This window comes from Ostrinia furnacalis, unplaced genomic scaffold (assembly GCF_004193835.3).
Source record: "Ostrinia furnacalis isolate ACB-3 unplaced genomic scaffold, ASM419383v2 OfSCF3012, whole genome shotgun sequence".
In the NCBI taxonomy this organism is placed as follows: Eukaryota; Metazoa; Arthropoda; class Insecta; order Lepidoptera; family Crambidae; genus Ostrinia; species Ostrinia furnacalis.
In genome coordinates, this window is record NW_021133251.1 from 308,180 (window position 1) to 320,872 (window position 12,693).

The window sequence follows — 12,693 nt, forward strand, 5'->3', positions numbered from 1 at the left end:
TGGGTGAACTGCATTCTAATGTTAAAAACATGTAGGTCCAAGGTTCTGAAACAGTGAAACATCTAAACTTCCCTCCAGTTTCTGAAATAGGCAACTTTGACTCGATTTGTAGAATGAAATAATTTTAGATCTTTAAAAAACCCAAGTCGTTATTGTAGTAACCCTAACTAACTAGAAGCTCCGAATATCCTCTAATCTTTTTATCAATTAAAATCGATTTTATCTATTAAAATAAAGTTAACTGCTTTTGATTAAATTGTCCTTCGCACGTTATAAAAATAAAAATGTCAAAAGGTATAACTGACATCTGTCATAACGATCGATCTGTCAAACAAACTGACGAAAATCGTGATGTTCAAAAGGAAATACGAAAGAAATTGGTGAAACTTCTCGATAGAATATTGAATTTTATATAAATTAAACGTGTTGAATTGACAAAACATTATTTACGTTTGTGACCGCTCGCTCAAACTGGGGATGTGATACACAAGTGCGTTAATGTTCGGGCCTAAGGCTAACACAATACATCGTCGTGACTGGATTCAATGAACAGTGCCTTTTTCTAAGAAACGAAGATGCAGCGTCTAACGATATTAATAACATTGCTCTTTACATACTCTCAAGCTAAGCATAATATGGAAACAGATCTAAATGGACTAGCCGAAAAAACGTATGGCGTAAAGATAAACAAATGTTGCGAAGAGGAACAAATAATGGTCGATATATCATGCAGGTTAGCTGAAACAGTCAACCAAAGTAAGTAGAAACGTGTGTAGTATTGAATAATACATATCCTTACACTCAAACATCAGCAATCAGTGTGCTGTATAGAATTACATTAGTATGGTTGACGTCATATGATATCATTCTTTGTTTCAGGTCTTTGGGAACCTAATTTTATGACTGAAGATGGTAAAAAAACTACCGTAGAAAATTACCAATTTGTGGTTGGATTACCTGATTGTGAAAACACGCAAATGAGAGCAATTTACTACATACCAAATTCCGAGGATGAGTAAGTTTGAAAAATAATGTGTTAAGCAAGCTTTTAATTTATTATCAAATATGTTTAAATTTATATTAATATTCTGTTTTAAAGGTTAAACATCCTATCCGATGGCCGGTTACACCACATAATTCACCACACTCATAGTATAGACACAATAAAAGAAGATCCACTGCTCAGCAACACTTTTGGTATAAATGAACCAATCACTATACCAGAGGTGAAGGAACCAACATCATACATTCACGAACAGAAGAAGTATTGTATGGACAAGGTAAAAATAAATTATTCTTGAATACTTAAGCAATGTATAAAAATTTATTTACAATGTTATAATTTTTTTTAGATATTCATGACGAAAACAAACGTAACTGGAGAGTATGCACTAGTGTGTGTACCCGATGTAAAAAACTGGAGAGATGTGAATTTTATTATGACGAAAATCTTAAACCCTCTGTTTCATGGTATTTCTATAATTTTATTCCTCATCGTGGCAATCATATACTTTGTGCTACCGACACTCAGGGATCTTGCGGGAAACATCATCACTACTATCAATGTTTGTTTAATTGTTAGTCAAGCGGCTGACTTTGTGAGGATATTTACCGAATACAGCAATCATGTCAGCTTTATGGTGACTGGTAAGTGAATTTCAAAACAATGCTCTTTTTACTTTTGTATTGGTCTGTGTAACCTAAAATTGTTTTATTTTTTTCAGATATAATTTTGTATATCAGTTTGCTGGGTGCTTTCTTCTGGCTGAACAGTTTTGGGTTTTACATTTGGAAAACATTCAAGTAAGTTTCATTCAAGACTCCTTTGAGCTATCCATAAGTTAATTTATGTAATAAATATTTGAAAATATTGTAAACTAGCTGACCCGGCGAACTTTGTTCCGCCTTAATGGCAATAAATAAGCAGACTTTTTTTTTAATTTCGAACGGGATAAAAAGTATCCTATGTCCTTCTCCTGGCTCTAAACTACCTTCCTGACAATTTTCAGCTAAATCGGTTCAGCCGTTCTTGAGTTATAAGCGAAGTAACTAACACGACTTTCTTTTATATATATATATACTAGCTGACCCGGCGAACTTTGTTCCGCCTTAATGGCAATAAATAACGGGATAAAAAGTATCCTATGTCCTTCTCCTGGCTCTAAACTACCTCCCTGTCAATTTTCAGCTAAATCAGTTCAGCCGTTCTTGAGTTATAAGTGGAGTAACTAACACGACTTTCTTTTATATAATAGATAAATATTATAAATGTGTTATGTAAATGTTACAGATCAAGAAATGTTTTTCTAAGAGTGACTGATGTGAGGAAATACTGTTATTATTCAAGCGTTGTTTGGTCTAGCGTAGTAATAATGGCAGCGATGGCAATCTGCGCACATTTCCTGTTGGACACCGGAACAAACCCTAACAGAAAAATGAGGACACAATTTTCATCGTCCATTATTGTGAATGATGTTGAACAGGAAACTATAGGTAAATAAATCCTTAAATGCTTTAACTGTAGCATAATCAGCATCACCAGTCACCATAATCATGATTTTATGGACGACAGTACACCAAAGTAAACAGTCATATTTTGCAGCAAAATTGTATAATTTGATGTACTGGAAACAGAAGCAAGTGTGTAAAACATGCCTGTGATAATTTTGTATTGTATTCTTGAGCAGTATAAGTGTGTTATCTAAACAAATTAGCTTAACATGCTTTGTAATTAGTTCATACTAGCGGCCGCCCGCGACTTCGTACGCGGTTTAGATTTTTTCATACAAATGTTTTTTCCCGCTAACTCCCGTTCCCGTGGGAATTTTGCAATATCCTGTTGTAACTAAGCTTTAAGTTTACTAAGGTACCTGCATGCCAAATTTCAAGCGTCTATCTTACGCGGTTTAGATTTTTACATACAAATGTTTTTCCCGCTAACTCCCGTTTCCGTGGGAATTTAGCAATATCCTGTTGTAACTAAGTTTTAAGTTTACAAAGGTACCTGCATGCCAAATTTCAAGCATCTAACTTAAGCGGTTTAGATTTTTCATACAAAAGGATTTTCTCGCTAATTCCCGTTCCTGCGGGAATTTCGGGAATTCCTTTCTTAGTGCACCTCTACGGTACCTAAGCTACGTCCTTTCCAAATTTCAAGTGCCTACGTTTAGCCGTTTAGGCTGTGCGTTGATCTGTCAGTCAGTCAGTCAGTTTCTCCTTTTATATATTTAGATTTAGATTGTCACTGATTACTAGGGTCACTGATGTTACATCGAGGATACATGCTAGTTGAGTTTAACTAGCTTTAATTACTGTGTCTAGTTTCAGTTAAATTAACGTTTTGAGATATATGGAACTGATAAATTACTATTTCTCTTTTTTAGGTTGGCTTGGGATTGCAATATTTTTCACGCCTGTTGCCTTCACGATTATATTCAATATTTTCTTTTATATAACCACACTGAAGGTTATAAAAAGGATAAATATTTATGGGCGAATACACCATAAGCTCAAAGGATGGTATGTATAATAATTTGCAGCACTTATTGCATTTTCTTGTTTCGAGAGTGTGTTAGAGAATGTTTATTATTTATTTTCAGTTTCGACTTGTTCCTTCAACTGTTTCTCATCATGACAACGACTTGGCTGTTCCTCCTGCTCTCTTGGCTTAACTTCGATGGACTGGTATATGCTTATATTATTGTGAATCTTTTGCAAGCCATACTTGTGTTCTACGTGTGCATAGTACGCCAGTCACACGTAACGTTCTTGTTACGGAAAAGCTGCTGCTATGCGGAGCCAATACCAACTAATGACTGGGGAGATGAAATGACCAGAATGAATGGTTTTAATTATAATTAGGGAATCTCGCCACAGATGCTGGAGCAATTCGCGCTGGTCTTTAAAAGCATAATTTTAAAAGAATTAAAATAATACTCTGATTGAAATCCCATCGGCTATGTCGAAATGAATTTAAACATAGGATTTGTTCAGCTTTTAAGCATTCTAAAGGTAAGAATTAACAATGGGACTGAATCTCTTGCTACCTACACCATGACATTCCGGTTCTGAATCACTGACAGTAGAGTAATTAATCACAAAGTATTGAGCACATTATACAGGGTGTTTGGCGCATCGTGTGCCAAAATGATTTGGCGGATAGAATGGGTCATTTCCTATATTTTCAGCCCCCATAACACGTTCCATACCAGGCGGCTACTTTTAAATTAATTTTTTTAGTAATTTCACCAAAATACCCAAATCGCATCATTTAATTTCGATTTCAAAAAAAACTACTAGGCGCAGCCCTAAAGTAAATATTTTGTTTTGACGTGCATTAATGTAGGGTTGCATCAAATCTAAATTTATTGGCAAATATCATCTAGTTTTTTTAAAATTCAGCTTTGAAGTTTTCCGAAAAGTTAAAAATGGACTGAACATTTAAGTTTACAAGGGTATAATTTTTTTTTTAAAAGAGATAGCGATCTTCGGATTTTATCAAAACTTCTCTAGTCTATCCTCATTCAAACGGTATACTAATCTTGTTTAAATAATAACAACAACTTCACAAATTCCTTAAATTAGTGCATTGACTCTACTCGGACTGATTTGCGAAATTTGTGTTTATAGCTCCTTTTTGTGTGAATAGCACGTAGAACACCTAACAGGTAAAAATTATTTATCTTATGCAATGTAAAAACCTTTTCCCTATCGTTTTTCAATGTGGATTTCTTGAAATTAAAGACGAAAATAATTATTTTGATCGTTTATTAATTATTACAAATTTTGTTCAAAATGTCCGCCTCGGCAACGTATACACTCAAGACATCTTCTTCTAATTTCGACTGTTGTCGTATGCAGCCACATTTCTCTTTTTATTACTAATAAGGCGTTTTCTATTCGTTGTAGTTTTTCTATTGTTTGAATCCGTTACTTACACCAGTTCTTTAGCTTGTCCCTAGACGTAAAAATCGAACGGAGTTAGGTCTGGGGAACGTGTAGGCCACTGTATAGGGCCATCTCTTCCAATCCACGAGTAGAAAACGCCTTTGTAGTAATAAAAAGAAAAAAATTAGAAGAAGATGTCGTGAGTGTATACGTTGCCGAGGCCATTTTGAACAAAATTTGTAATAATTAATAAACGATCAAATTCATTATTTTCGTCTTTAAATTCAAGAAATCCACATTGAAAAACGATTGGTAAAAGGTTTTTACATTGCATAAGATAAATAATTTTTACCTATTAGGTGTTCTACTTGCTATTCACACAAAAAGGAGCTATAAACACAAATTTCGCAAATCAGTCTGAGTAGAGTCAATGCACTAATTTAAGGAATTTGTGAAGTTGTTATTATTATTTAAACAAGATTAGTATACCGTTTGAATGAGGATAGACTAGAGAAGTTTTGATAAAATCCGAAGATCGCTATCTCTTTTTAAAAAAAAATTATACCCTTGTAAACTTAAATGTTCAGTCCATTTTTAACTTTTCGGAAAACTTCAAAGCTGAATTTTAAAAAAACTAGATGATATTTGCCAATAAATTTAGATTTGATGCAACCCTACATTAATGCACGTCAAAACAAAATATTTACTTTAGGGCTGCGCCTAGTAGTTTTTTTTTAATCGAAATTAAATGATGCGATTTGGGTATTTTGGTGAAATTCCTAAAAAAGTTAATTTAAAAGTAGCCGCCTAGCATGGAACGTGTTATGGGGGCTGAAAATATAGGAAATGACCCATTCTATCCGCCAAATCATTTTGGCACACGATGCGCCAAACACCCTGTATTTAAGATAATTGGTAGAATTACTGTGATTTTACCTAGAATTAATAACTGAGAAGTAAACTGTATCCTAAAAGTGTCTTCAAAAAAGAGAATTATTTATATTGGTGTTAAAAATTGACAATTTCCATTTTTAATGGATTATGGAGTATTTGAAAAACATAGTTAATAAGTATAAAAGAAACTCGAGTGCTCATAAGGATACTTAATTTTTATCGGATTTAAATATTTTAATTGGTTTAAACTAAGTGAATGTGAAAGGATAGATGTTTTTTGTGAATGGCGCATTTTGCAAACAAATCTAGAATATCTGATAGGCAAATAAAGACTAAAGAAATAGTAAGTAAGTAGAAAGTTTATGAATTTAAATAATTTAACGCAGTGAACGAATCTTAAACGCAGCTTTAGCACGTAAGTTAGCCATACGCACCGCCACAAATATTAATGTATTTAATGGTATTTTATTACTAAAGTGCGGTCGCCGAGCACGTAGAATTTCGTCCAATAACCTCAAGCTACCCATCCTTATCATCACTCGCGAGTAATCATATTGCTGTCGCGAATGAGCTACGGGCGGCCACAGTGAGTATGCGAGCTCGACAGCAATATAATTAAATAAATAAATAAATCTTTATTAATTTCTTCACAAGTAAGTTTCCAATTACATGTAGGTACTAACAATAAAACGCATTTTTAAACAATATTACTAATTACTATTAGTTACGCGCGAGCAATAAGAATGGGTAGCTTAAGGTCATTTGACGAAATTCTACGTGCTCGGTGACCGGACTTTACTAGAAATAGTTAGTACGTATATACTTATACATATGTTGTAATATGTAACGAGCCTAAATATCCGTCCGTTTTGTATTCACAGCAGCTAAGTAGGGTTAGTGATTTAAGATTTTTAACTTAACAAATCAAGGAGCATTTAAATTTTTTATTACTAATTTCATTGACTACACAATTTGATTTATTTTATAATATTTACTAATATGTATACCATGACATAATTATGAGAATCTTTTATGTGAATGACGCATTTAATTTTGTATTTTTATTATTTAAATAAACCCATTTAAAATTAACCAAATATTTTTTAATTATAAAGTGTATCTTATAAAAACCCTGATAAAAATGCTTTATACAGTGTGAGTCACGNTAAATATATTGACTTGGTCATCGCATGAAAACACGTGTAAATAAAATTATTTAGTGCGATGGCCAAGTCAATAATTTATGTAAAACGTTAAAGATTTCCTGGCCTGGACTTGGTATTACATGGATCTCACAACTTTTTACCGTAGAACAACTGAGTTGCGAGACTTGGTTTTTTTGACAAGTATTGTTTTTGATGGGATTATTCATTTCTGTGACCATACACCCGCCATTCTGACGTTCACCTATTTTGGTATACTTAATAGGCTCGCCCGATACTTTTTACGCTGGTATCAAATTCCAACCGCACATCTATACTAATATTATAAAGCTGAAGTTGTGGAATACGACGCTCAACCACCATAAAGAGCTATGGTGTTAATGCATCTATTTGCACAATCTTGGTTTGTCTATATATACTGGGCAGGGTAAAAAACTTCGTCACCGCGATGCAGGATTGTATGCGCGGTGGAGTTTGCCATAGTAAGATCGTAACAGCGCCATCTGTTGGTACGGTTTGTAGTGGCGCAATTTATTAATCTCAGTTTGTTTATTTNCTATTGATAAATATATTTTTTTCCACAAAAGTTCCATTTTGGGCTTTATCGAAATAGTAAAAATTCTAAAGCTGCGACCTTCTACCTCGGAACTTGATAAGGGCCTTGAACCACCCACAAAGATAATGGTAATGACCAAACGAATTCATTTATTAACTTCCAATGTTGAAGGACAATGTCCAAATTTCCGCTACCGGTTACGTTCTGATACTTCTGATATGACCGTTAAAATACGATAGTACTCTTTAATACTATACGTTACTGTTTGCAACAAATGTTAAATAGCGCTTATATCTGGTTATTTAGATGATATGACTCATCTATGAGTACGGACTACGGTCATACGGTCGTACACTAAATGCTAATGAGTGCCTACAAGTATTTACGTATGAATACTGCTGTATGAGCAATGAGCATTGCCGCAATTACATATTGAGGAACTTGAGAGGTTAGCTTTTGGCTTTTTATCTCAGTTGGCAATAAAATTGCAGAAGTAATATTTGCTGGTCACCTAATAACGGCAAATACTTAATTCAAAGTAGCAACGCATCGGCCGTTTGTTATAAAAGTTCATGTAAATTAGAAAACTTTTACTCCAATGTCGTCGACAGTGCTGCCGCGATATTTTCGTAAGGGTCTTCAAAATGCATCAGTAAATGTCGCCGATGACTACATGTGAGCCTACAGTAGGCCTAAGATGCTCGCCGCGATAAGCGGTTATCACGCCATTTTATCGATTTGCCCATACATTTTGACGTCGATAAAAGTTATCACGGCGCGCATCTTAGGCCTACAGCAACCCTAATAGACTTTGTGTGTGACGTCACACTGACGGTCTATGGAAATCTTTTAGTCTTTTGTTAGCAATTTTCGTGAACAAGTAAACTAATATTTTTGCTCTAGTGATTGGTGCGGCATTGAGGTGACCAGAACTTTTTTGAGCGCTGGATCCGCGCCTAGTGACACACCTTGGCAGCTTGGCTACAATAAATGGATCTGACGCAAACCGTACACTTCGGTAAATAATGTTTGTTTAGCAAAGTGCGCATTTTACGAAGTGCTCATTCTGCGTCAAACCGAACTAAAGTAAGGTGACTGACCTGCGAAAACAGCTGTCCCTCCGGGCGACGGGCGAGCGAGGCTAACTGACTGCGCACCACAAGATGACAGTCGTCCATCACCGTGTTGAAGAACCGCCGCGTCGGCAGCAGCGCTTCCAAGTCTATCATCAGCTCCAGGAAGCGCTCGCAGTACCTACATAGATATTGGAAATTAGCATTAGGCACAGAATAGAGAGAGATGGATGGGGTTTAAAACCCGGTTTCCACAAAGGCGGAGCGGGGCGGAGAAGAGATGTGTCGGATGGACTCACTTTTGTATAAAATTAAAATTTGACAGCGGTGGCTGCGCGGAGCGGAGAGATGTGGAAATAATGAAATCTGATTGGTAAAACAAAACACGTCTCCGCTGAAACCGGGCCTAGGAGGCCTAGCGAATGAGGGCTATCGTTTTTACACTACACAGTTGGCACCAGTGGCGAGTGACAGAACTTCATTCAACAGTGGCGTCGTCCTGGTAAGTGTAAAGTGGCGGCGTAAGGCGTGGGCGACGTGGGCCACCGCCTACGGCCTCGCGGTACAAGGGGCCTCGCGCATCAAAAATTTTGAAAAAATGTATACAAGGTGGAGATGACAATATCACAATACGACAATAAATGCAAACATTGACTATTAAATATAAATTCTTGATAGCTAAGCAATGTAGTTAAAAATAAAAATATTTTTTTTTCCAAACAAATTCAGCCATAATCAGACTCAAAATTAAGCAACAACACGGTTTTAAGTGACGAACATTATTCTTTGGCGCAATATTCCTTTAAAAACAATCACTAAATCAAGAAATCAGAAACTGTCAATGAATAGACCATTGACCCGTTTTTTTTTATTATTTCATAAAATCCGTCTTCAGGTCGCCACAGAACAAGGCCTCGCGAAATCTGTCTTGCCCACATCAAATTTAGGTCTTGCCCCGCCACTGTAAATGCTATAATCCTTCTACTACCTCAGTGCTCACCAGTTAGCCCCACTATCTTAGCCATCTTAGCTTAGCAATGACAGGACCTTACTCTACAGTGGCGTAAACTGGTGAGCGCAACGATATCCCTCTTTGGTCGAAGAATTCTTCAGATTATAATAATGATGACGCGGAAACTAATAATGGCAAGAAAACCGAAAGATGGAATGGCGCAAGACTAAGAGGATAAATATCGACATGAACTATTCTAAAAAAATATAGCAAACATGACACACACGAATTCCTTTATGGGTTTCCAACATCGCTAAAGCTTTTTCCTTTTTATTTTAGTAGTGATCCAATTACCTCACAACATTGGGGTCCACGTCGCCTGTCTGTGGGATGCTCTCCAGCACCCTCATAAACTTGATCATGAGTCGCTGCAAGTAGCGCCGCTCCCAGTTCAGTTTGTCCATCAACTCTGGCTTGTCTTTCTTCTGTATGGCGCGCCAGTATTTACGCCACTTCGGCACTATTTTGAACTCTTGATTTCGGCGACCTGAAACCAAATATGAAAAATAATTTTATTGTACTGTTGGATCGAAGCGAAACGAAACGCAAGGGCAAGACCTCGAGCAGTGCCTTCGCGCTCTTTCAAGATTCTGTACTCGGAACTGACACTTTTTCTGAAGTTTATAAAACCAAGGGGTCATGCACAAATTACGTCACACGTTAACAAGGGGAGGGAGGGGGTCGATGAAGTGTGACAAGGGGGTGGGAGGGGTATTAAATATCGTGACTTCACAACACAGTTGCTTGGACTGCAAAACTGTACCGGGTACAGTGTACCCCTATGCTTCCGAATCAGTGAATAGAAGTCAAATGTTGTTAATAGCCTCCCTTCCCTCCTAATAGGAGTGAAGCGAACAAAGGTTGTTTCTTTCTCTTTCCTTAGTTTATGATACCAACCTTCCTGGAGGCTGATCCACATGCTGAGCGAGACCAGCCGCTTGACCTGGTCCCGGCAGAGCTGCACCTCCATGCTGCCGAAGCAGTGGTTGAGGAACAGTAGCAGCGCGGTCTGTTCACGCATGTTGTTGGGGTTGTGGTCTCTAAGGCCGCGAGTGGTCTGTGATACCAACCTTCCTGGAGGCTGATCCACATGCTGAGCGAGACCAGCCGCTTGACCTGGTCCCGGCAGAGCTGCACCTCCATGCTGCCGAAGCAGTGGTTGAGGAACAGCAGCAGCGCGGTCTCTAAGGCCGCGAGTGGTCTGTGATACCAACCTTCCTGAAGGCTGATCCACATGCTGAGCGAGACCAGCCGCTTGACCTGGTCCCGGCAGAGCTGCACCTCCATGCTGCCGAAGCAGTGGTTGAGGAACAGCAGCAGCGCGGTCTGTTCGCGCATGGTATTGCTGCTGTGGTCTCTAAGGCCGCGAGTGGTCTGTGATACCAACCTTCCTGGAGGCTGATCCACATGCTGAGCGACACCAGCCGCTTGACCTGGTCCCGGCAGAGCTGCACCTCCATGCTGCCGAAGCAGTGGTTGAGGAACAGCAGCAGCGCGGTCTGTTCACGCATGTTGTTCCTGTGGTCTCTAAGGCCGGGAGTGGTCTGTGATACCAACCTTCCTGGAGGCTAATCCACATGCTGAGCGAGACCAGCCGCTTGACCTGGTCCCGGCAGAGCTGCACCTCCATGCTGCCGAAGCAGTGGTTGAGGAACAGCAGCAGCGCGGTCTGTTCGCGCATGGTATTGCTGCTGTGGTCTCTAAGGGCGGCAGTGGTCTGCGATACCAGCCTTCTTGGAGGCTGATTCACATGCTGAGCGACACCAGCCGCTTGACCTGGTCCCGGCAGAGCTGCACCTCCATGCTGCCGAAGCAGTGTTTCTGCTGTGGTCTCTAAGGCCGCGAGTGGTCAGTGATACCAACCTTCCTGGAGGCTGATCCACATGCTGAGCGAGACCAGCCGCTTGACCTGGTCCCGGCAGAGCTGCACCTCCATGCTGCCGAAGCAGTGGTTGAGGAACAGCAGCAGCGCGGTCTGTTCGCGCATGGTGTTACTGCTGTGGTCTCTAAGGCCGCGAGTGGTCTGTGATACCAACCTTCCTGGAGGCTGATCCACATACTGAGCGAGACCAGCCGCTTGACCTGGTCCCGGCAGAGCTGCACCTCCATGCTGCCGAAGCAGTGGTTGAGGAACAGCAGCAGCGCTGTCTGTTCACGCATATTGTTGCTGTTGTGGTCTTCCGCTACACTCGCTCGGAGGACTTGCTCGAAGAAGGCTGGGAAGTGGTCTGGCTTTTTTAGGAATGCCTGGAAAATCCAAAGGATAAGCTTTAGTATTTTTATGTTTGAAGCTTTCTCTGAATTTAACTATATTGTAAAATTCGTTCTTCAAATCTCATTGTTGTTTTGTTGCTGAAATATGCCCAAATCTGTTAATTAAGCCATTAATGTGTGAATGGAGATCATACTTTAGTGCTAAGTTCAGATGGACCAGCATCTACGCGCGTACATTCTTACGCGCATAGGCGGGTTTTAGAATCGCGCTGACCGCTCGCTGATCATCGGCGAGTGATATGGCGGTCAACCTACGTCAACGAGATTCTAAAACCAACCATAGAGGTTCTAAATTATTACACAGACCAAAGATTTCACTTCTGCAAGGATCTATTATTTGCTGACTTATTACCTGCCAAGCTGGAACCCTTTCCCGGAACTTCTCGTTGATCATCACGATGATGGACATCATGTGCGCGTGCGACGCCTTCCCGGCTTCATAGTGCGGCCACAGGTAGTTCTCCAGGTATTGGGAGAACTCCAGCATCATGACCCGACGTACTGCAAATCTGGAATAAGTAGTTTGAGTTTTAATTATTTGAAGTTCTAAAAAATTACTGACAATCATGTAAGTAACTTAATCAAAACAAATGTTTAAAAACACTTACTTTTATATTTAGAATATTTATAAAACTTACACACAAGTACAAATAAAAAATTACCTTATTTTTCATTTTTATAAATTATCCACTTAGTATAAAAAATAGAATTAAATGAAACTCTTATTTTTTGGACTTAACATTTTTACACACTTAACAATAAACTTTTATCAAACTAATGCCCTAAACTCCAAAATGCCACTGGCAATTTTCAAAATTAAAAACAAAATAGGTC

General features: G+C 38.6%; 2 protein-coding genes across 3 annotated transcripts in view; one reads left to right on the plus strand and one right to left on the minus strand.

Annotated features, from left to right (window-relative positions):
* LOC114356981 (RNA helicase aquarius) overlaps positions 1 to 12,693 on the minus strand; it is a 64,442-nt gene that overhangs the window by 50,216 nt on the left and 1,533 nt on the right. The window contains exons 3-7 of one of the 2 annotated variants that reach the window (XM_028310387.1): positions 12,212 to 12,368; positions 11,773 to 11,832; positions 11,143 to 11,302; positions 9,880 to 10,072; positions 8,601 to 8,754 (exon numbers count right to left, since the gene is read on the minus strand). In XM_028310387.1, the coding sequence (XP_028166188.1) occupies positions 8,601 to 8,754; positions 9,880 to 10,072; positions 11,143 to 11,302; positions 11,773 to 11,832; positions 12,212 to 12,368 (724 nt within the window). Of the gene's footprint in view, positions 1 to 8,600; positions 8,755 to 9,879; positions 10,073 to 11,142; positions 11,303 to 11,621; positions 11,833 to 12,211; positions 12,369 to 12,693 lie in introns of both variants that reach the window. The other variant, XM_028310386.1, reaches the window with a different exon arrangement.
* mthl5 (G-protein coupled receptor Mth-like 5) lies at positions 320 to 6,086 on the plus strand. Its single transcript, XM_028310382.1, has 9 exons — positions 320 to 756; positions 880 to 1,015; positions 1,100 to 1,280; positions 1,353 to 1,647; positions 1,725 to 1,803; positions 2,291 to 2,493; positions 3,384 to 3,519; positions 3,600 to 4,118; positions 5,786 to 6,086. Exons 1-8 carry the CDS (start codon positions 576 to 578, stop codon positions 3,859 to 3,861), a joined length of 1,473 nt encoding a protein of 490 aa, XP_028166183.1. The 5' UTR covers positions 320 to 575; the 3' UTR covers positions 3,862 to 4,118; positions 5,786 to 6,086.